At 35.5% G+C, this 24,992-nt stretch overlaps 1 protein-coding gene across 2 annotated transcripts in view; it reads left to right on the top strand.

Annotated features, from left to right (window-relative positions):
• Nucleotides 1–24,992, top strand: part of ARMC3 (armadillo repeat containing 3) — a 64,502-nt gene that overhangs the window by 12,796 nt on the left and 26,714 nt on the right. Inside the window, exons 4-11 of one of the 2 annotated variants that reach the window (XM_038129748.1) lie at nt 6,063–6,180; nt 8,167–8,292; nt 9,349–9,417; nt 9,747–9,922; nt 11,259–11,453; nt 12,102–12,285; nt 17,512–17,664; nt 17,790–17,895. In XM_038129748.1, the coding sequence (XP_037985676.1) occupies nt 6,063–6,180; nt 8,167–8,292; nt 9,349–9,417; nt 9,747–9,922; nt 11,259–11,453; nt 12,102–12,285; nt 17,512–17,664; nt 17,790–17,895 (1,127 nt within the window). The remainder of the gene's footprint in view (nt 1–6,062; nt 6,181–8,166; nt 8,293–9,348; nt 9,418–9,746; nt 9,923–11,258; nt 11,454–12,101; nt 12,286–17,511; nt 17,665–17,789; nt 17,896–24,992) is intronic. The other variant, XM_038129747.1, reaches the window with a different exon arrangement.

The following is a 24,992-nucleotide window of genomic DNA, read 5'->3' as shown; positions in this document are numbered from 1 at the left end:
TCCAAAATATACAATTAGATTTTCTAGAGAAAATGGTGGTACAGCATGCTAGGTACTACAATAACCTGTGAATACACAAAAAAAGTCAGTACAACTATCAAAAGGAACGAATTGGAAAGAGTGAATTCCAGATGGCATCTACAGCTTTTGGCTTAATTTTTACCCTTATTGTACTTCAGGCTAGCCTGTCTATTCTGACAGTCGTAGCAGGAGAAATGTTGCATATCAGGACAGTATTAAACATGAAAATAGATCATTTTAACTATTAATGAAGAAAATCTTACCATAATAAGAATTTTGTTCATAATGATTGCATAAAATCAAATCTGAAAGCTTTAAATTTCACCTGGGTGTTTCAGATGGCAGGAAATGAGATGCAGACAAAATAAAAGATGTATTAGCTATTATCTTGTGATTGATAATCTGTTTATGAAAATGTCAAGTCCAAGAAAAGAAGCCTTGAGATAATGTAGACAGGCTTATAAAAGAAGGCCTTTGTGCATGTGGAATGCTCTGAGAATATATGGTACTGCGGATGACCACTAATTTTTGTTATAGATTTCTCAGAACAGGTGGGAAACACATCTCTTAGCCTAGCCACCGCTTACATGTTTCAGAAAGTATTCCTGAGGACTCTGTTTTCACTGCCTATCCTAATTTGTCTTTTAGTATTCTCTGTTCTGAGAATTGGTCTCCAAGAGGAAAAACATTGCTTTGAGCTTCTATCTCTACATGAATGACCTAAGAAAGTAACTCAGGCAGATAAAATATGCTAGCTCTGACATAGATTGATCGGAACTTTTCACATGATATCTACATTAAGTTTGTTCTAGACAATACTATTATTTGATCATCAGCTAGTTCATGGACATTGAAAGGGGAGCCTAAGATTATCCCTAGAGAAAATACTGAAGTGTTACCACTTAAAGAAAGCTATAAATACCTGAGTATTTTTGAAAATAGCTTCATTCACAAGACTGATGTTAAAAAAAATTGGAACATATGAATTGGCACAGTCAGCTCCTGAAAATGTCTCCACATAAACCCCTTCTTTTGATTAATGTCTAAATATTAATTTGACTTGACTTTAGTGAGGCTTTTAATACTGCCTTTTGTTACATCCTCATAGGTGAACTGGTGAAGTACAGATGAGATAAACAGTGTAAATGAACCAAAAGGTAGCTGAACTGACAGGCTCAGAAGGTTGTGATCAGCAGCATGAGATCCTGTTAGAGGTCAGGCACTCGTGCTGTGCTCCAGGGGTAGATCCTGTAGCAGATACTGTTCCACCTCTTTCTTAGTGACCTGAATGATGGGACAGAGTGCACACCCAGCAAGCTTGCAGAAGATACGAAATTAAGAGGAGCAATTGACAGACCAGATGGTCATGCAGTCATTCAAGGGGACCTCAACAATTTCCTAGAGAAATAGGAAATTGGGAATTTAATTATGTTCAATAAAGGGAAATGGCTAAGTCCTGCACCTGGGGGAAGAATATCCGGTACAGACTGGGTGAAGACCAGCTGGAAAGCAGCTTTACAGGAAAGAACTTGGTGATTCTGGTGGACATGCTCCAGAAATGGGAACTTGGGACAAGGAAAGCTACCAAAATCCTGGGCATTAGGCTGAGTGTTGCCAGCAACCTGAGAGAGGGGGACTCTTGTGTTTCACTTAGTATTGGTGAGTGAGACCACACCTCGAGCACTGTGTCCTGTTCTGCATTGTCCGGAACGAGAGAGACGAGGCCTTACTGGAACAAAGTCTTGGATCATTTGTCTTTGGAGGAGAGACTGACAGCTGGGGCTGCTTGGTCTTGAGAGAAGGCTTGGAAGGGTCTTGTAAGTGTAAAACTTGCTGATGGGCAGAAGTAAAGAAATCAGGCCAGGCTCTTCCCAGTGGTGCCCTGGAAAAGATGAGAGTCAGTAGGCACAAATGGAAATGCAGGAAGGTGCCATTTAAGCATAAGAAAAAAAATTCCTCTTTTACCTTGACTATGATGGAGCATGGCATAGGTTGTCCAGGGAGCTTATGGAGTCTCCATCTTTGGGGTTACTCAAAATCAGACTGTGCACTAGCCCTGAGCTCTAGCTCACCGTGCTCTGAACAGAGCAGTTGGACCAGATCGTGTCTTTGGAGGTGCTATCTAGTATCAAATTTTTGTGATTCAGTGGAATATCTTGGGATTTATTGTTAGTACAGGAGATCAGACACTCACAGAACTGAAATAATTAGCATATCCAGGTATCTACTAAATCTGTTTTTCTAGGTAAAGGAAAAGGGACTAAGAGTAGTGAAGATATCGGTAGTGCTTCTGAAGATTCTATGAGAGGTGAAAGGTTAAAACTGACCGTAAATCAAATTTAAGGGATTAAAAAAACCTAGCATAACTAAACAATAGAATAATTAGCAGATAAATACATCCTTCAAAAGGTGGAATTTTCATCTAAATAGAAAAACAAAAAATGCTTCTGCTCCCAAATGAGAAGTAAAAGCACTGTCATCCTGCATCAAAATATGTTGGGAGAGAACTAGCAATGATACAAAAAACTAGAAGTAAAGCTTTTTCAAATTGACTAGATGCAAGAAGCTTCTTAGGGGGAACAGTATTAAGTGATTGTGGTCATGAAAGAAAAGCGAAATTACTTATTTTTCTGTCAAAAGACAAAGCAATGTGGAAATCACTAAAATAAATGTGATAAAATTGCCCAAGTTGGAATAAATAGTCTTTGTCCAGGTCTTATGCTAAATGAAAAATAGCCAACATCAGAAAATGCAGTACTGGAAGAATGGATGGTAGAAAATTTAGTTTTCAAAAGGAAATACAGCAATAATTACATGAAGTTTATCTTCTGTGCTGTGTTAATTGGTAGAAATAGTTATTGAAAAAAACAAAACCAAACCCATGGATAAATATGATACTAATGGGCAAGAATCAATAGTGCATGTGTAGAGGAAAGTTTGAGCTATGAAATTTACTTGAGTTCTTTGGAGGGGTATTCTTTGGATAATGGTGTTCTGCTTGATACAGTTGCTTAGCTTTTCCAAGTTTTCAGACCAGGCTTTTCACTCTCATAAAGATGAACAGGTAAAAAGGAATTACTCTTGTAGCAATAATGTCTGGTTATAAAATAGGAAGCAAAGGTGAGAAAACAAGTTGCTGTTCAGATTTCGTAATGGGGAGAAGTTGCCAGTCATGGGATTTTTATTCTGCAGCTGTGTCATCCAGTGTATCAGAATTACCATGGATATTTTCATGAAAATGGCATCCAGTTCCTATGTAGGAGAAAGTGAATAAGTACAAAATTTCAAATTCCAGAAATAAAAGACAAAACATCATGTTACTAGCAAATGCCCTGTACATGCACATGAATGCCATTAACAGTTCTGATGTTCCCATCCCAAAAAGGTAGAGCTGAACTACAGAAAGACAAAAGAATGAACAAAGAAAGACAAGAAGAACAGACAGGGTGGCCTCTGTTTTAGGGAAGATCAAAGGGAGTAGGTTTCTTCATTCTCAGAAGTAATCACTGTGAAGGGGAATATCATAGAAACTTATGAAATTATGAAGATGCAGGGAAGGCAAATAAGAGTAATTTATGTCACCTTTTCTTATAGTGAATGAACTGTGGAGGATAAATAAAATTATCAGGTGGTATTTTTAAAACAAAGAAGAGGTACAGTTTTTTTATGAATCTTTAACTCTGATACTTGTGTCTCAGAATATTAAGGGTGTTAAAATACAGATGGCTTCAAAAATTATGTAGCAAATTTTTCCTGGACTTTTTGAACACAGTGATAAAATCCCTAGGCTCTCCAGTTCTCTAGGTTGCAGAGCTGGTATCTGGGAGGGAACATAAGTAAAATGTAATAGTCTGCTTGCCCACACCTATTACTTGGCCCTTGTCAGAGACAGGATGCGGGACTAGATGGATCTTTGGTCTGACTGGAAACATATTATGTATTATGTTCATTCAATTTCAACTAAATTAAGTTGATGGAAGTAAAAAAAAACCCAAAGCATGAAAAACAAAACATCCCCCCAAAAGAAAAAATCCCTAACAGAAACAACAAAAAGAAAAACCCAAAAAATCCCAAACCCCCAAACCAAAACCAAACCCCAAATGCTCTTCAGTTGCTAATGACTATGAGGTCAAACACACACAAAAGTTAAGATCGAAGACATGTTATAGCTTTCTTTTTCATTTAACTTGCTATTTTCTTAATACAAACTGAATGATGGAAATGTTGCTTATAGATTAGTTAAATTTCTGTGTTTAATTCAAGGTTGTTTGTAACTTCAAGTATATTATTCTAGCACATAATGTCCTGTATGTGCCATTACAGGAAGAGTCTGCAATAATGTATGAAGATTTAGATGCAAGCCTTGGATGAAAAAAAATAAAAGGTGGAACACTAGCTATACTGACATAATTATAAGGAGAAGTCATAACCAGTTCTATGATAGTTTTGATGAACAACGTTACCTCCCAGCAAATCACAGAATTGGGTCAGGTTGGAAGGGGCCACAGTGGTCATCTGGTCCAACCTCCCTGCTCAAGCAGGGTCATCCTAGAGCACATTGCACAGGATTGCATCCAGATGGTTCTTGGGTATTTCCAGTGAGGGAGACTCCACACCCTCTCTGGGCAACCTGTTCCAGTGCACATTCACCACACAGTAAAGAAATTCTTCCTCAATCACTCACTTGCTTAGGCCTCTGATTCTTAAAGATACATTGATTTCAGTGACTATTTTTACTGCGCTTTAAGCACAAAAGTGCTTTTAATAGGAAAGTGCCTATTGAATATTGCATACAGTAACTGCAAATCTAATGTCTAATCAAATGTGTAGAGACTAGACTAATTTCACTGTGCTCATGTGCCAACCTGTCATTAAATCCTAGGAATTTTCATTGGGTTGGGGTTTATACAATTACTTATAAGCATGAGAAATGCTGAAAATGGAGCAATGCAATTCTGACTTTGGTATTAGATCAATGTATAAATATTATACATGTGCCTTTGATGTAGCTATTAGAAGTTTTTTTAATGAAGTAAATAAAATGATTGACATTTGTAAATATATATGTATATATATTGTAATAATATTTAAAATTAATTTGTATAGCTATCTTGTAATCTGCTGTATTTTAAAGATAAAGACATTGTTTTCAAGAAACTGCATGACTCCAGTATCTAGTAGTTTCTGTATGTAACACAGATACTGTATAGGCCTGACGTGTGAGGATAGAAACCATTCTAACCAATTATTTTAAATACAAGGAAGCTTACAACTTTTTAATGAGTAGAATTTTCAGAATTTCTTGAGTCTTCTTAGGAAACAAAAGGCTTTTCTAGAGGATTCCCTTGCTCAAGTGATGTTAGTCCTAAGGAGTCTATTAAGAGGGTGAAAACTGTCTGATTTGTTGGAAGATTTCTTTCTGCATGAGAGAGCTCAGAAATGGAAATGAAACCTTTGTATCATTTCTAGCTGGGTGAGCAGGAATTATATCTTGGAAGTACTTCATCTATTACAGGATCATGGTGAGCTGGTGAACTGAGCTGACAAAGGCACAGAAAGTGTTCTTTTATTTTTTAAGCAGCAGCAAAGTGATATTGCCACAGAGTAACAAAATCCTCTTCCTTGTACACCTGCTGAGTCCACGAGCTCTATGTACAGCTGCTTAAAAAAACTTCTCATGTCTGGTTCTGAAGTCTCAGAATGCTCTTCCATGTATAACAACTACATAGCTTGTTACCTTCAAAACTTTCTAGATTTGCAGGGAAGCATGAAGGTTTTCCCAAAACCTTCGTATGTGATGAAATCATGGTTGTATTTATTTGGAACTCATTTAGTATTTCTAATTTTTCAGCAATGACTCTGTTATTAAAAAAATAGGACTTTTCCAAGGAAACAGCAACTCATTAATATTTCTAATTCAGTGTAGATATCAAACAAGATTTTTACTTTAATGAAATGTGGGAGTGCTACTGCAGCACACAGGAAAACTCAGTATAAATCAAACTTTTCTTTCCCTTTTTTTTTTGTTTTTTTTTTTTTAGTTTGATCCTTTATTGATTGAAAGCAAAACACCAGCAACAGTTGTGCTAATGCTTAGTTCTCCTGAAAATGAAGTTTTGGCCAAAGCATGTGATGCTTTATATAAATTTGCATCAAAAGGTTGGTATTTTTTGCAAAAAGCTTTGTTTTGCACTGCTTAGATTTTGATAGGAGTTCACAATTGTTTCCTTTCCTAGCATTGAAATCTTACTTTTTCCTCAAAGGCGTCTGTTGAAGTTTAGGGGTGGGGTTTGAAACGTCTATCCAACCTGTAGTTGCAGTAATAAAGAAATCTTGCAGTTTGCGTGAAGGAAACTTTTATCATTTTGTTGGAGAATTTTATATTTACTGTTTAATAGAGCTCATTTTAAATATAAGATAGGTACGGGTTTTAAAAACAACAGATCTGCAGTTGAGAAAGAATTCTTTTTTCTTTATGTTGGAGTTTGAAATGTCTGTGCCAGTGTAGTAGTTTTAATCTTCAGTTTTCAATGACAAGAACTTCTTAGCCTTTTTCTGTTATTTTGACACAAAGTTGTTGTGTCGGTATTTCTGCGCGGGTGATTCATTGGAGGCTGCTCAGCCTCCTTTATCAAGTGTATTTCTGTATGAGTTGGGAATCTTAACTAGTCTCCAAGATTCCAAGTCGTCCAAACGTCCCTATATAATCTACTAAACATCATGTTCAAGGGGCTCAGGAGACAAACAACTGTATAACAAAGGCTCGAATTTATGTAGCACGTAATTTCCTAACTTGTCTCCTACTTGTTCCATGTTATTTGATGTTAGCCACTCACATTGGCATACACTGGTGGTATTCTTGCTCTGATTAATCTGGTTTAATTTTAACTTATGTTTTCTTTAAAAATTATGCATTTATATGCTGATTATTATACTGATGTAAATTACCAACACTGATCAAGTTGTGAGAGAAGAGCTGAAGTCTTTGACAGCTGGCTAGGGGTCACTGGGTTCTGAAAGATATTTAGGTTCTGCTTGATATGGCAAGCTTGGTTGAGAGCATGAGATCATATTCTGAATATGTGGAGAGAGAATGTGAACTGTTAGGAGACAGCTGTGAACCATAAACTCTTGCTGGCTCCTTCCCTCCTGTCCACAGCAAAATACATCACACTGCAGAAGGATAGATGTGTTATGTCTTTTATGCTTATACTAAAAGAATAATCCTTTAAATAATTAATGTAGATATTCCTGTAATCTTCCAGAAGACTAGATTGTAACTTTGCAGTGTGGCACAAGAGGAGTTGTTTTCAGTTAATTATTTGCAGTTATTCTAATTTTTTGGAGTGTTGCTGGTAAATAAAGTTCCATAATAAATAATACGTCCTCCACTTTAATCATGTCTTGGCCTGAGAATGAGAACAGATCTCCAGTTTCCTCTCACATTTCTCACTTGTAGGCAGGAAGGGCAGGCATGGTTCATTAGAAAATGAATTATAAAGCTGTTGTGGGAACTGAGAATAGGAGTAGGATTGGGATTTTGTTTCTTGGAGTTTGTATGTGTTTTGTTTGAGCAGGAACAGAAGGCTGTAATCACACTAAACTCCTCTGTTCTTTGCATGTCCAGCCCCAATTCTGCTACAAAGCACTTCATTCTCAAGTGGTAGAAATCTCAGGTAGGAATTAATGATACATTAATTCCTAGTAGTTGCTTCCCTTGAGGGATAGTAAAGATTCACAGAATCAGTTATGTTGAGGAACTGTTATGTTGAGGAAAATGCAATTGGGTGGCAAGAGAGGAGGAAAATAAAATGTGTATTCACCTGATACTGTTCACCTGTACTTTGCTAAGTAGGAAGCTTTCCTTTGTACTTCCATTTGTCTCCAACAAATGAGCGGAGTGTCCAATAGACAGAAGCATCCTTGGCTTGAAAAATGTGAACTAATCTGAGATACTATTAATCCTTGAACCTATTTGACACATATTTATAGGGGTGTAAATCAGATGATCTTCAAAGGACCTGTCAGGCCTCTGTTCTTTGTTTCTACTGTTCAATAAAAGATTGGTAGTGGTTTTACCTTGATTCATTATAACTGTGAGGTTGCTGGCCTTTTTCTTGGGCTTTTAACCCAGTTCCTTTTCAGATGATGAAAACAAAGTGACACTTCTTGGTCTTGGAGCAGTGGAACATCTGTATAAGCTCCTCTCACACGAAGATCCACTTGTACGCAGAAATGCCATCATGGTATTTGGCATCATGGCTTCTAATAGTAAGAGTCTCAAGGTTTTACAATTTTTCAGTGTGTCGTCATCAAAATAAGAGGTTGATTATGTAAAAAGATCCTATATTAACGGCCCAGAGTAAAGTGATGTAAGGTTGAGTTTCAGTGGCTGTTATTTTACAGAGCTTTATAGATGTATATCTGATTAATGTAATTAAACAGGTCTTAATTTGGTGAATGTCTTACCCAGTTGTCTTCCATGAGGATATCCCAACCACGCTCTAAGTCTTTTCATCATCTGCTACATGTTTGTCATGCTGCACTGGACCTTGCCCTCTTAGATTACTTTTAATTCAGTATTAGCATATTGTCAGTGGTGCTGCACAAACATGGATTTGAATGAGCAAATATTTCCCATTTGTATTCACATCTTAATAGGTTTTTTATTTAAAACCTTTTTTTCTCACATTTCAACGTGTTGAATATGTTGATAGTAACAACACAGCCCTGTAGGATCACATGAAGTCTGTCCCAAAAAATATTACTTGATTTTTCTGTCCAAGGGCTGAGGTTTTGCTACTTTGCCATTGACAACACGAGAAATGCAATCTGAAAGACTTTACTGTGATTTTAGTAAGACCTGTGTAATTCATGTTTTCCATTTGCTGTGTGGGCTGGCGTTAGCATAAAATTGCAAAGTGATGGCTTGAAAACTAAATAACAGAAGGACTGCTTTTAATTTGATAATTTTAACCACAAATAAATTTAGCTATTGTGGTATGACTTCTTTGGCAACTAAAATCGTGCAATATTTAATCAGAACTTGTTAGATGCAAGTATTTTGAATAAAGTTTCAATGAAATATAGAGGAACTTCATGTGTATCAAATGTCAAAGAATGTCATCTGCAACTTAAAAGTCTCTGCTTTTTTTTCTGGGCCCGTTATGATCTTGGTCTAACTTTAGTTGTGTGTCTTTCCCAGTCAGGTCTTTTTGTCACTCAGGGAGTAACCATAAGTACATTTTGCTTGGAGCAGATTCTGTTTCTTTACTCAGCCAACACTGCCAAACAAAAGACTTCATATTTGTATTTACTTCATTGTAGATGATGTCAGGAAGTTACTGAGGGAACTGGATGTCACAAATTCACTTATATCACAGCTGGCTCCAGAAGGTACCTTGTGCAAAAGTACAGTCAGAAATAATTTATGATTGCTGTTTTATCAGACAATTTAATAAAATCTACCCTGTAATGTGATTTTTTGCTAGTACATGTTAAATAGGTAAGTGCTTTTATAGGAGTAGCTCTGTAGCTCACTGAGTAGTGTTTTGTGTTGTATAGATGGAACAACATGTTTATGGATGCATTGGGTATGGTTAACAGCTATTATTTATTGACTTCAAATAATGCTTTAAATTAAAAATTAACTCACTACTGAATTAGTGAAAAAAATTCTGTGCTGAATAAAACTTAATCAAAATGTTTATTTTTTTTCCCCACAGAAGATGTAGTTATCCATGAGTTTGCTACTCTTTGCCTAGGATATATGGCTGTTGAATATACTACTAAAGTAAAAATATTTGAGCAAGGTGGGTTAGAACCACTTATCAGACTGCTAGGTAGTCCTGATCCTGATGTTAAGAAGAATTCACTTGAGTGTATCTACCTTTTGGTACAGGTAAAGTTTACTCTTCTTTGTTGTCTTAAACTTCAGAGGCAGATAAGCATTTGCACCCCTACCCCTGACATTCTCTGTGGGGTTAGTAATTTTAAAATATTTGCTTCCTTTACTCCACAATGTTCCTGAATGTTTTTAAAACATTGAGTCCTTGCACCTGAGTCCCTAAATGTTAAATTACTTATGAATATAGCTGTTTTTTTAATTCTGTTGAACTTAATGCAGTCATCTGTGCTGTACCGCAGTGAAAGTCAAATCAGTGTGAGGTTTTAGATTTTTAAAACTAAATAATAATTTGCCTTCTGTCTTAGTTGAAAAATGTTTATCTTAGTAATGAGAGTTGTAATCTGTCTACCCAAAAGGCTGGAATTATCCTGTAAATTAAAGAACTACCAATTGCATTGTTTCTTGTTTTGACCAGCAAGTCCATAGCACAATTTGGAACATCTTTTTAACGATAGGTGAATGCTGTCAACAGCTACTTTCCATACTGGGAGGAATAGATTCGTTATTGGCTACTTCCACTAATGTCATCCATATGCTGCTTAGCAAAAGAATGGTGCATTTGTATGGCAGTTCTTTCCCATGGCTTAAGCGAATCAATTCAGTAATGAATTCAGTTTATGACTCTATCTCTTTTGGGGCATCAGAGCATGTCTATTCAGAATCACATTTTACTCTTTCTCCTTTTTTACTATCTCGCTGTCTTTGTTGCAGGGTATATCTGGATAACTGCACCTGGTGCTTGCTTATATTGATAAGGATAATTGCATGCTGCACATGTGCAATAAGCTATTTAAAAGCAAATTGTAATTTATTTATTTATTTTCTTTTTTAATATAATCAACTACTGTCTTTTTATTAAGCTGCACATTCACTGTTTAAAGTTGAAATTTTAAATTGTCGTTTTATAATTGCTAAAACAAAAGACGATATAACCAGGCAACTGCAGCAGAGTGCAAAAACTGTTTTCCTCCCACTGAGGTAAATAAAAATAGTGAAACTAAATTTAAAAACTTTCTCAAAGAAACATTTATGTTGAAGCAAACATGGCAAAATCAAGAGTCAATAGGCTTTTTTATACAGGACTAGATTTTGTGGTGAGTGCTTCAGTCATGCAAAAAACCCCTAGAATTTCAGTTTCTTGGAGCTTGATTATATTCAGTTTGATTCTTAGCTTAAAAGAAAGAAGTCTGCAGAACTGGAAGCTCTGCAGTATTGACTCTTTTTTTAATGTCTGAAATCAGATTTTTGGTGTTCTTTCTGCAAAGTGAGAAATTGATGTATTGTTATATTCTCTATCACTAACATTCTTTGTTGGAATATTTTACTGCAGGATTTTCAAAACCGTGCTGCAGTTCGGGAGCTGAATGTAATTCCACCCTTGCTGGGACTACTGGAATCTGAATATCCAGTCATTCAGTTGTTGGCCCTTCAAACCTTAGAAGTAATTAGCAGAGACAGAGAAACCAGGATATTACTGGGAGAAAATAATGGATTAGATTGCCTTCTGAATATACTGGAAAACAATGTACAGTTTACTTGCCTTAATTTTTTTTTTTTTTGTTCTTAGTGCTGATGTTTATGTTTGTATGCCTAATGAGAAATAATACTTATTTTATGGAAGAGAGATACAGGAACAAAGAGTTACTTACTTGGAGGAAACTTTGATAGAAATAGGATAAGCTAGGATATCTGGCTTACTAAGAAAAGAAGCAAAGACATTTCCCAAAATGTTTATTATTCAATTTTTGAATTGTGTTTACTTCATATAATGGCTTTAGACACAATTTCCTATCATTGGTTCTGTTATTATGAGACTCAGTTTAGGGCTACTTTGGTTCAGGTGTCACAATGGGAAATATAATGCATAGAGATATTAGTGAAGTTTTTTAAGTTGTAAGATCACAGGCCCATTCTGAATACCTGTCTAGCCCGCTTTGATGTAAATTAAAAACTTCTGAGGGTTTTACTATTTTTAATAAATTGTGTTGAATCCTAAGTCATCATCAAATAAATTATATGAAAATATGTATTTGTAAATATGTACTTTGCAGTATGAATAAACTGTCCAAAAGAAAGTGGCAACAATTATCCTACAAACTTAAAAGCCTAAGCTATTTTAGTCCCAATTTCAAGGTTGTTTGGTTTTTTTTGCTTTTTATAACATTTTTATTAGGAACTCAGCGATCTACATATTGAAACTCTTGCTGTGTTGGGAAATTGCCTCGAAGATGTGCATACTCTGCAACAGATTCAGCTGACAGGAGGCCTTAAAACACTACTTTCGTTTTTAAAAGTCTCTACTGTTCCTGATATTCAGAAGAATGCAACAAAGGCAATTACCAAGGCAGCTTATGACTGTATGTGACTTTTCAATAATCCATTGACATGAAATTGTTTATGAAGTAAATTTTTATCCAGAATGAGGCCATCTTCTCTGGTTGAGGGTAGTACTTGTGTTGAGGAAAGCACTGGCAAGAATTAATTACAGTAATGAGTCTTGCCAATCAGAGCAGCAATTGGATGCTAGGAGATATCTATCTATCTATCTATCTATTTGAAAATGTTATGGTTTTGCCTCAATTTATTTTCAATTTATTTTCAATTTATTTTTATTATTTTATTTTAATATGTTCTTGTAAAATGCTGTCCTCAAAGGAAAATGGAGCTCTGAAAATATGATCCTTCTCTTTTGTTTATGACTGCCATCTTAAGCCACCTTTGCTGGCACTGTTTCTGCCTCTATCTGTTAAGACTTCATTGCAAGCTGACTTCCTTTTGCATTCAACTGCTCTTCTAAATGTCAGGCAATTTCAAATACAAATTCCTTTAACAGAGGCATGAAAGGAAACCTTTCAAATGGCTTGCAGATTAATATTCCCAGGGGAGTTAAATAGTTTCATTGTAATCTTTTTATAATTATTCATCCTATAGTTCTTTTTTATATACTTTTCTTCAATTCACTGAGGAATTCTGAATTAGGCAGAACATGCTCATCATTTATGCCCACAAGGATGCTCTTTTAATCAAACTACATTTGAAATTCCTTCCATACATTGGCTGCTGGGTTGCAACATGTGCCAAGTAGTGTTGTATAACAAAATGCAATGTAACTAATAACATACTTCGGACTATAGATTTTACTTCTGTCAAATGATTTTTATGACAGTAGAATTTAATTATTTCATTCATAATTCTGGCACCTGGTGGTTGAATCATGGCTTTATGTGTATTTTAAAAATAGGTCATTTAATTTAACACATGGATAAAATAATCTCTCTGCCATATTTCAGACCTCCTTTCATCTCTCCCCATGCTATCTTTCTGATTCCTTTCTCACCTTGCTTGGTTTGATACCCTGAGTATTTGTAATTATTTGGATTGAAAATGATACACAGAAAGAATGTCTGAGTATTCTGTGGGTTTTTCTTTGCTTTTGTCATTATCTGTTGGAAGCTTGGCAAGTTAACAGAAAATTGGTTTCATTAATGTTCAGGTATCAAAGACAGGAAGGGACCTTCTTATGTCAGTATTTTCTTTGTGTATTTTCCTGTGTTGTTATTTTATTACGCTACTTAGGACTGTCAGTATCATTTTTATAGTCCTGTGACAGGCTTGTAAGTTGTATGCTAAGCAGATTTATATTTGCTCCCACGGCTTTCTACTGCATTTTCCTCCTTTATCATATTTATTTTCAAATAAGCATGGCCTTCTTTTCCTCTTTCACACTTTTTTCAGTTTTTGTGGCCTAATATTTTAGCAGCTGTTAGTAGAAGCATGTCTGAGCACATTTTTAAAGCACGGTTGCAAGAACCACACATAATATATTACAGTACTGCCTGTGATCTTATATCATGGGATGTTACCGTCAGTGAAGATGCATCTTCTTGTCATGCTTCTTTACAAATGGAGTCAATGAGGTTTCATTATAAGGGTTTGCTCTCTTCTTCAGCCTATGACAGTTAGTATGGATGCAGCAAGCTGGGAAAATACATCAAAAGGAGATTTAAAATATTTGCTTTCAAGCTGTGAAATTTTGGTGACACCCAGTTAGACAACAGGAAACTTCTTGTCCTGGTGCAGTGGAAAACACAGTCCAGTAAACTTGCTGCTCAATGTAGTCCCCAAAAGCACTGAAAAATTTTCAGCTACCTAGTGATACTGGTCTAAAGTCAGCTTTGTGGTGAAAAGAAAAGGCCGTTAAAAAGAAACAGTCCAAGTGCATAAACAAAACAGAAATATTTCCAGGTTTTGTTTTTTGATTGGATTCAGGTTGTAAGCATACTAAACAGCCTATCCAAAATGCAACACTTAACGTGTACTATACTAGTACTTGCCTTGATGTGCATCCAGTATAATACAACACAGCTCTTAGTTCTGTAGTGACTTTTTCATTAAATTTGCAATAGCTATGCCCACATTCTTCAGGTTTGATAATCATGGTTGCAATTTACCAACATTTCCTGTATACTTGGGTACAAAAACACTGCTTTTCATTGGAATGAAGAACATACTTCTGCCATGACAAGACATGTATCTAGCTGGTTTTTTTAATCCTGGCAGCTGAATATACAGCAGTATCTGGTTTTGAAATTATTATTGTTGACAGATGGAATTTGGTTTTGGATTGTTTTTCTTTTTTTCCTGATAGATGTGATCATAGCAAGCAGTTTTGTTTTTTGTCCCTTTCAACCCTTTGGAAAGGGACTCTTGTAACTTGGTGTTGTTGTTATAAGAGTTATTCTCAGTATCAGAATAAAGTGCATGGTATAAACATGATATTCAACTTTAAATAGCATTTTTAGGATGCTTCTCTGTTTAAGTACATTAAAATGGATCATATTTCTATACATAATCATTATGCCTTTGTCCCTGATTTTCTTTTGTTCTGTAACATAATTTTCAATTTATTATATTAATTTATTGATTATTTTGTTTTGTTTGCTCAGAATTACAATGGTGAATTGTACTGCGATTCCTGCCTTGCCCACCAAATAATGCAGTCATTTCAGAATGCTAAATTGTAATCTAATGCTATAAATTATTGAATGTCTGTGAGTGGATTATCTGGACTGTTGATTAAGGAGAGTCTGATTTTCCCCTGACAATGCCAGACACACCAGCAACAACAAAATGCTGTGGAATGTGTATGGAGAAAGTGATGACCACTCTTGCTCTGCCAAACTTCTGGTTTGAAGCTCTCCACATTCTTTCTGTGTATCTCAATGCATCTCATGCTCAAAGGGAAGCACACTAAACATGCTCTATGGCCTGATTTACGAAGGCATTTCATAATACAGATCTTTGTTTATCTGCATTATCTCAACTCAGAATCAGTGGGAGGTCATGGTACTATTTATCATTAACTTTTTTCATTTGAAATTGGTATAAGTAATTACATAAGGTGATGACAGTGACCTGAAAAGTAATCAGTAGAACTCAGATCATGATTTTGGGGGAAGAGGAGGAAATAGGAAAATATATTGAAAAATAAAGGTTGTCTCACCGTGGGGTCGATGCATTAAAATCTGGACAGAATGGTAGATACTCCAAACTCTTTTAGTCATGTGTGCTTTATTTTCCTTCATGTTAAATCAATGTATTCAAATCACTTAGGGGTCAAGAAATTAATCACTGTGAAATTGCTGTTGGCACTGACATACGAAGTTCTTCAGTATAAACTGTGCTTTTCAGTTGTGCAACCTTTCTAGTCTGTAGTAAAGGACACAAAGGAAACAACTCATACACATGGAGAGAGGATCAGCAGAAAATGTTCATCCCTTAGGTAGAATTGGCATTTGGATATTGAAATATTACTCATTTTCATTGACCTAACTACCTAAATATAGATGCATACTCTTTATCCTAAGTTCAATTTCAAGATGATTTTCCACATTATTATAAAATTATTTTTCTGTTTAAAGTATTTTAATTACTATTTTCACTCATTCAAATTATTTATTCATATTATTATTTTGTATAGGAATAAATTGTCTTTAAAATAAATGCTTACCCATCATCATAGCTGCTTTTAAAAGCAAGAATAATTTTTAAGAAAATCTGTAAACAAATAAGTAACTTGCTGTACAGTAAACAAATTACTGGGGCATGAAGAACCTCTAGAGATCATTATTGGGGTTATGGACTACCTTGGCAAGCAACAGGCCAGTGATACATTTGACAACTTGTCAAAATAGTCTCTCATCCCAATTGAGGCCTCTCTTGAGGGCTGGCTGATATGCATCAAGGTTGTGGCCAAAGTTCCGCTGACACTTAAAATTCTCTCTGTTTTATTGGTTGCATCTTTGTTTTGAGATTCCATTTGTGTATCTGAGGGTTCTAAAAGAGTTTAAAACTGAGTTGAAGAGGAGAAATCATCTGCACCTGTTTCATCTCCATGCTTTGAGTCATTTCTGCTTTAATTACATTTTCTATCAAACTTGCTTTTCATTGACTTTGCGGACTTATATTTGTTTACTTTTATTCATTATGGATTCAGATTTATCTAAAAGAATACTTACAGTATTTTTTTCCCTTTAATTTTTTTTTTTGAGGGGGACAGCAATCCAAACAAAGGAGTGATCCCTCATAACGGTAGCACGCAGTGGTAAAATTTCTAAATATTTTGAAGCCCCACTGACTTCTCAGTTCCTGAAATTCTTTAATGCATTCCAAATTCTACTATGTAGATATAACTTCCAGCATGTAATTAGTCTGGTTTATATTATGCATATGGTTAAATGTTTATTGACTCTCATTGTAGAGCTTCTGTACTCTCCAGTGCCTTTCTGCATGAGAAAGTTTCTTTCAGGGATCTTTCTAAGAAACACCTGCATTTCTGATCTCATCACTTTTGAGATGAGGGAGTTTATCCGTTTATTGGTATCTACATACAGATGTCTGCAGATACTTCTTAGGTGCTGTGTGTTGTTACTTGTGCAGAGGAAGGAGCGTCTCTGTCCTCCTGCAGCTGCTGCTGGTCAGTGCAGCGTAGGTCAGCAGTGAACACTGTGCTAAACTACAAAATTCAAATGCTCTGCTAAGTGGGCGGAAAATTTTCTTTGTAATGCTCCTTCCCTTTTCTTAGCTGTTTTAATACATTGAGTGGTATTTCACCAAGTTCAATTGTACATTTACTGGTGTGTTCTTCGGTTTTATGCATTTGGACTTTGTTAGCATAAACTGAAGTTCAGCATGATCCTGAATAAGTAGGATCTGTTGCATTGGAAAAGCTGTTTCCATCAAGCCTGTATGCACTCTGTGGTTCTAAAGTCTTGCAGAGAACAAACTTTGCATTCTCTAGGGCTATGTATGTTTATACTGTGTTTAATAGTCATTATTTGGGCTTGGTTCAGAGTTCATTGAAGACTAATCCAGGAGCTGGATTTTGGATGATGCTTGTGCATCCCTTCCAACTCAGGATGTTCTGTGATGGGATTTGGCTGAGGTCCTTTGTGCATATTTCTCAGTGGCTGGTGCCTCTGTTACCAAAATATTTCCACCAACTAAATGAAATAAAATTAAAGTCCTTTCACTGATTTGGAAAACAAATGCAGATTAATGCTATTGTTATTTCTCATTTAAAGCTGAAATACGAAAAATCTTACATTGGGAAGAGGTTGAGAAATTTCTCCTAAGCCTTTTGGAAACTAACAATGATGAAGTTAAAGTTGCTGCTTCCCAAGCCATTTCTGCCATGTGTGAGAATATAGACAGTAAATGTATCCTTGGACTCCAGGGTAAGTAAGGTGGGAAAGGATGAAATATGAATTTGTGTTTTTTCTGTTTATGAGAAGAATATTACAATTTTGCAGATTGCCAGGGCTTATTTAAATGTTCATATATATAATTATTTCTTTCAAAGGGATTCCTCAGCTAATACAGTTGCTAAGCAGTGATAATGAAGAGGTAAAAGAAGCTGCAGTGACAGCATTAACTAATTTGACAACAGCCAATCCTAGAAATGCAAGGTGAGTCTGCAATAATTAAATTATTATTTTAAACAGTTATCTGAAGTGATAATATTTTGATTTTTAAAGAATGCCTCATCTTGTTTTTATGCTACAAGGCAGGTCTGTTTGAATTTGACTATAAGGCACTTTTTGATGCTTATGAGTCACCTGGAATAGCTGGGTTCTCATCAGTGTTAGAGGAGTTGTGCTGTCTCTACTAACATTAGCATCATCAAGGAAAGGTATGAAGCAGATGTAATGAAAACAGAGCTGTAAATCATGTTTTGAAGAGAACACATGAGCAAAATATGCCTTATAATCTAAAGCATTTGATGTGGAGTTCTTTTTTTAAATCCAAAATCATTGATATATTTTAAAACTTGATGGTTCCTACAACTTTTTGACTGATTTAAATCCATTCTTTGAGGGAGATAGATCTCCTAAATATTGGCATTGTTTTGCTCTTCCTTTTTAAAATTATTTTCCAAGTAATAGAGAATGCTTATAGTGCATTCTCTGAAAGAAAAGTGTACCTTCAGAATCCAAAATTACTAACAAAGGTAACAATGGTTAGCTCACTATATGTTCCAAAACAATTATATCAACTAAATTCTGCTGTCAGCTGCAGCATTCTTTTATCCCAACTCTATTAGAAGTCCTGTTCAGGGAAAAGTAACGGAGCAGTGTCATGTATATGAGCAATCACATGTAACTTACAAACCAAAAAAAAAATCCTTCAGAGTTTCTTGGTATATACTTAAAGAAGTTATAATAGAGTCTCAGGCATTCTTTGAAGTGAAAAAGTAAAGTAACTCACAAAACAAATTGTTTCAATTTATTGATTTCAGCTCTAATAGTCACTGGTATTCACTTAATGTTACCAGATGGAGCAATAATTTGACACAAGAGAATAATACTCTGTTCTCAGATTCACATAGTACATTTTTTTTGTCTGATATTCTGCTCTCCTCATGTGCTGGACTCTTCAGTTGGTGTCAGTGGGAGTCACACACACATAAAACGAGCACAGAGCTGGAGTCCAGAGGTCAAACTTTCAGCTCCACTACAGCTGGTTTTCGTAGTGCAGCCCTTTGAGGTTTCACATTGTGAAAAGGGGATCTCTGGAGAGTTTTGAGTTGGTATAGCAGCTTATGCCAGCTCATTCCATTTCTTTTGCTAAGGAGATAGTCAGGACATTGTTTAGCTCAACTGCTGGAACAATTCTCTGAGACCTCAGGCAGGGAAATAGCTGTCTCTGTTTCTCTGCATTATAATGAGGTCCGTATTTGTTTCTTGCTGGGCAGAGTCAGGAAATTGTAAAGGTGGCTTACATATACTTCTCTCTCCTTGCAATCCAGCTTCAAGTACAATATGGAAGCACCAGATAATCTAATCAGAGGTCTTCTGTGAAAATCAGGAAGCAATAATTTACATTAAATATGTATATTGGATGAATTCCATGTGACTATATAATTACTTCAAAGCTTCATTTCTAAATCAAAGCCATTAATAAGTCACAGAAGGGTCTGAGTGTGACTAGGATCTATAAATGAATATATAGTGTTGAACCCTTAGCTGATACAAATTGGTATAGTTCCAGCTCACTGACTGACTATCAGGCCCATATTTATTTTACATTCACATAATAGGAAAAAAAATTGTTTGGAGAAAATTCATTCCATATTGAGTTACTATAATCATATTTCATACTAGAATGTTTCATTTGTATGTCCTGTAGACCACTGAAAATAAGTGTATAAATAATGAAGATGCTGATGCACTTTTATAATAATGTGACTTTGCTGTGTGATTATGTTCACAATATTCTGATCTCAAATGAAACTGATGAGACTAGTGCCCTTTTATCAGTTATGTATTAGATTCTTGTTATAAACCCTTCAAGAATATAAAGTCAGAAAGGTAGTAGCAGCAGGTGGACCTTATGTGGCAAGAACAAAATGGGTCCAGTGATGGGGAAGACTATTTGCTGTAAGTGCTTTCACTTTTTACTGGCCAGTCAAATATTCAACCTTGTTGAACTCGTATGCATGCGTTCTGCTGTACTTCATTTCATAAGCATTTTTCTGTATTATGTTGATTGAAGGATGTGTACCTTGCCCTTTTATTTGGTACAGTATATGATTGAGGATATAAAATGAATACAAGACATTTCTGGTTTTGCTGGAGATTTGTTGTTCTTGTTAGGAGTATCAAAAAGTGCTGCCAGCTTTTCATATAATACAGAAAAAAATGCAATTTAAAGTACTCGTGTAATTAAAACTCCCGCCATAGGTAGCTCATAATGATAAAGTCTTTCATTGATTAATAGCACAAGAACAGCATAGGCAATGGGCAATACTACCCCCCGCTAATGTATATTAACCTTGACCTTTAGGTGCTTCCCCACAGCAATGAAAGGCTAGTTCTATACCCCTACCCAATCAATCCTTTGTTCCTCAACTGAGACAGCTAATAACGGTGTCAAATACGGTAGAGGTTTGGTAATTAGAACACCTGTTCACGATGAACGGGACAGAGAGCAGCTTGTCATTTGACACAAGTCCTCAAGCAACCACGTTTTGGCAAAAATAAATACATTAATTAATTTTTTACTCTGCTTCCCGATGTATTTTAACAAAAAATCTAGAGCAGAAGAGGGCGTGAGTCCCATACAAGTGGTTTGAGTTTTCAGATTTACTGGAGAACATGGATTTTCAATAGGATCTCTACCAGAAAACATAACAGTTAATATAAATAACTTCTAAAATATTTCAGCATTTAAGTTTTTGCTGCGAGCTGATGTTGTGTCCCACTTCAATAGCACATAGGAAAAAATACGGTGGTCAAATGCCTCCTTAGTTTACAGACTGACATCCTCAGAATATGCTTTTATAAGAATTTTACCGTAAGGACAGAATTTTAATGGTGATCAATATTGATGATAAATCCTTGTTAATAATTAGGCTCAGTAATAATAAAATTGCAAAGTACGTTGCAGTTTAAAATCTCATGTGCTTATTCTAACGTGTTATGCTACTTCGTGTGCATAGCTCTGAAGTCATCCTTGATATATATGTCAGAATTTGTTTCTGTGGTCTGCTTCTGGAAAAAAAGATAATTATGTTCAGCTGGGTATTTGCATCCATCTTTTCTATCACATTTTTTTAATCCAGAGTAATAACTTGCTTTATTGAAAACAGTTATTTGGGCAGCAGAATGCCATTTGAAGAATCCCTGAAGCTCTCTGGTTTTGCTGTGTCCAGGCACCGGGCAGCGTGGGTGCAGTCACTCCAGTAACGGATGTGATGCACGAATGGAACAATTGCACACGAACAAAGAAACAGCAGCGTCATCTGTTGGGCAGGAAAATAAGTGATTCTGTGCCACACATCTAATCCTGGAACAAATGGCTTACCTCAGCCTCTGCCTACTTTTTCTCATTTAAAGTATAATCAATTATTTTTGCTTTTCATGTATTTAGGATTAGATAATCATGTTAAATATAAATACGATATAAGAAGTAGCACATAGAAATAAGGTCTCATGTATACCAGTTAGTCAGACATTAATTTGACCAGCTCTTTCCTTCAGTATTGTTGTAGCACAAATGCCATTTCTAATAGCCGCCTTCATAAATCTGGCAATGACTGAATTCTGGGCACCTAATGGATTTGCCACTAAAGGAAAACATATGCTCTGAAGTTTAAAACTTCATGCTAGACATGAAAACTAATTATTAACCTTAATAATATTTGTCCTCAATTGTTTATTTTAACATCAAAATTTATAGCATTCAGTTAGAATTTGGTCTGGGGGAAGAAGAAAAAGGATGTTTTTTCTTCATCTGTACCAAGGGCTGCAGAAAGTTGTGGTACATGACCGACTTATGACAGAATATTTCTCCTGGGGTTTATAATAAGTGTCAGGTAACAAAATTCTGGTTTATATCTGAATTCAAGATAGTGAAGTATCATCCCAAAATTTACAAAGTCAGCAAGCTTGATGTTATTTAATTTTCTATATCTTGAATTCACAGGAATCAGAGAACCTACTTGAATTCGCAAAGGTTATATCCATATAGGCAGTTCCAGGCATTAGTGCAGCATCTGAATGTATGCTTTCTGAAATGTATTGAGATTGTCAAGATTTGAGAGCAGTTTGGGATAGGAGCAGAGGTTGGAAACTCATTGGTTATGAACAGTGCCCAGTGAGGACAAAATGAGTTGTTCCCTTGACTTTAGTAGGTGTTATATCTGTTATTCCAAACTGAAATTCATACACTGATCTAATGACTCAAAATACATCCTTAATCTGTTTCACCTCTAGTGAGAGTGTCTCACCTTTTTCAGCTGAGATTTTCAGTACACAGTAGATTTTTTTACTGTTTATGAGTATGGCTGTCAAGGAATAAATTTGAAGAACATCCAGGTTTTTTTACATTCCAAATATTGTTATTATTAGGAAGTAGGAATTACTACCATTAGGTAGTAATATCACTAGGTAGTAATCTTCTCTATTAGAAAATGGGAAACTTAGTAATAGCTTTTCTCTTTCAAAACTGTAAATAAAACCTAATTCACATAAATGTTAAAATGTCAATATTATCAAAGATAATACATTTGCATGAATATATGTGTTAATTTATGAGAACAGGAACACAAATTTAATAGCACAAAAAGGTGATGATCCACTGTAGGTTTTGTCTTTTTTTGTGGTTTTAGTTCTTTATGACATAAGTTCGTTTTTCTGAAGCAGGAAATCAACAATAGGATACTGACTGTATTGTGTAGCTGTAATATGTTTTAATACTGACCCCTAGTGACAGAATAATGTTTTTTAGCTAATGTGCTGCAAGGTAAAGGGTATGTTTTTGAGTTTTTTGGGTTGTGCTGTTACTTTTTTACATTAGCATCCTCATCTACACCCTGTAAAATACAGTTATCTCAGGCCACAAACAAGTTCCTCTTTTTCCTTTCTCTTACTCTATATCCATATTGTGGGAGGAACTGTATTTAAAATAAATTTAAAAAAAGACAACAAAGTCATTACCCACTACCTAAGAGCTCACAAGCTTTTCCCTGCAAGTTCCATCTCAACTTCAACTGAAAACTGTAAAGTGTTTTATGACAAATTTCTCCCTTGGCAGAAAAGCTGACTGGGATGTCACTCAGAAATGGGTTGCCATGAAGACTTTAACATTACATCAGATAACTGACACACAACCCACAGACATGGTTCTGTGCCCTGCTGGCAGTCAAAAACCTTTCATACAGCCAGCTGTTGTATTTTTCTCTTAGATCGGGAAGATGTGGCTGCATGGGAAAGTCCTTCTGTAGGCTCAGACACTGTAATTGTTTTCTTCCCAGTGGACTTTCACCAAAAAAAAAAAAGTTGTTATGGATTCCCCTAGAATTTTTTTTTTTGGTTGTTGTTTTTTAACTTTGGGGTTATATTCAAGACAAAGACCAATATAGATCATTTATCTCTATCTAACACAGATCTCATGTCACCACATTCTAAAATGCATGGAAACCTAAGTAGGTCCAAAATAGTTTCAGGCAGAATGCAGATCACTTCTGATCTGGGATGATGATAGCTACATAGAAATTTTACTCTTTGTAGATACTGCAGAATCTTTTTACCTGTTTGTACAACCCTACTTTCAAAGCCTGGCAGTTTGATCACTGTTCATCTTAGCTGAATGCTAAGCTGGAATTTCACTTAGAGAATGTTTGTTGTCACCTGATGGATTTCTGTGGGATCAGGTAAAAGCTTATTCTTCCTGGATGGAGACTCCTAAGCTCAGGAGAGAAAAATTTCTTTTGTGTGGTGGCACAAGTACCATGATTACTCTTGAGTGTGTATCCTTGCAATGTCATTCAGTGATATGCACTGAGATAATTTATGCTTTTTTATGAATTAAAAGTGGCAAGGGTTATTCTACATAAAAGTAAATATTTTAGACAAATGTATTGGTGCTTTTGTGTGCACATTTTCTTTGTAATGGATTTCTAAACTAAATCATTTAAGTGTATTTTTTCACTTTAGTGTGAAGTTGTTTATTTGAAGTAAGGGAATTTTTCTGTAAGGAAATTCCCGGGTTATGACTGACCATGCATACTTAATTCTGCCCTGCTGTGAATTTAACCTGTGAACTGACTATGGCATGTTGGGCACTTGGACTGTTATCTGGTAAAAATAGGGTTTCACAAGTAATTTTCACATTTTGACATACAACCTTAGGAATTTTATCACAACATAGTCATATATGTGTATTTGCTTAGAGATGTAATTTAAAGAGAGAAAGCTAAAAGCATAAATTTCCACACCCTAAATCATCGTAAGAGCTTGAGCTTGTAGCAAGGCAAAGCAGACAGCTGCCATTTTAGATATGTTCACAGTTGTCCAGAAAAGAGTTATCCAGAAGTGAAAGCTCAAGTTCACAATCCAAAGTATTGTGTGTAGAGACTGACTTGGCATAGCTCTTTTATCCTTCCTCAGCTGATGCTTCCAAAGAAGAACCATGGGATTTTTCAGGAGCAAAAAGGTTTTCTATTGTTGAATTTTAAGCCTTCCACATAATAGTGGAAAAATCAGAAATTCTTTACAAAGGTTGCAAATATGATTATAACTGAAAGTCTCAGGCATCATGAACGGATAGTTCATTACCAATGTTCCTGTAATATTTCAAATTATGTATACTACAGTTTAGAACTGAGATCTGTGTAACTTTGTCAGATGAGTTCAATGATAGACATTAGAAGATCTCTGTGAGTTGCTAAATGAGAGTCAGGTATTACGGTCTCTGCTAACCCAGACAGTTAAGCTTTCATTGTGTCCAGACTGTGAAGTCTATTGAATTTTGGGTTTATTGCAGTTTTAACAAGATACTTGTCATTAGAAAATAGGAATAGAGGCTTCAGTTCCTGAAATGAAAAATTAATATGGTTTGTTGATATCATCAATATTTTTATTGGAGTACAAAGGGCCCCCAGATTGTAGATCAGAGTCTCTTGTGCTAGATTCCCTTACTCAGAATAAACATTCTGAAATTATTCTCCCTTGTCTAGTGAAGAAAACGGAAGTAATATTAGTCTTTAAATAAAATACGAGTG

Source organism: Motacilla alba, chromosome 2 (assembly GCF_015832195.1).
Source record: "Motacilla alba alba isolate MOTALB_02 chromosome 2, Motacilla_alba_V1.0_pri, whole genome shotgun sequence".
NCBI classification, from domain to species: domain Eukaryota; kingdom Metazoa; phylum Chordata; class Aves; order Passeriformes; family Motacillidae; genus Motacilla; species Motacilla alba.
The sequence above is the reverse complement of the archived record's forward strand: the minus strand, read 5'-3'. Positions and strand labels throughout refer to the sequence as shown.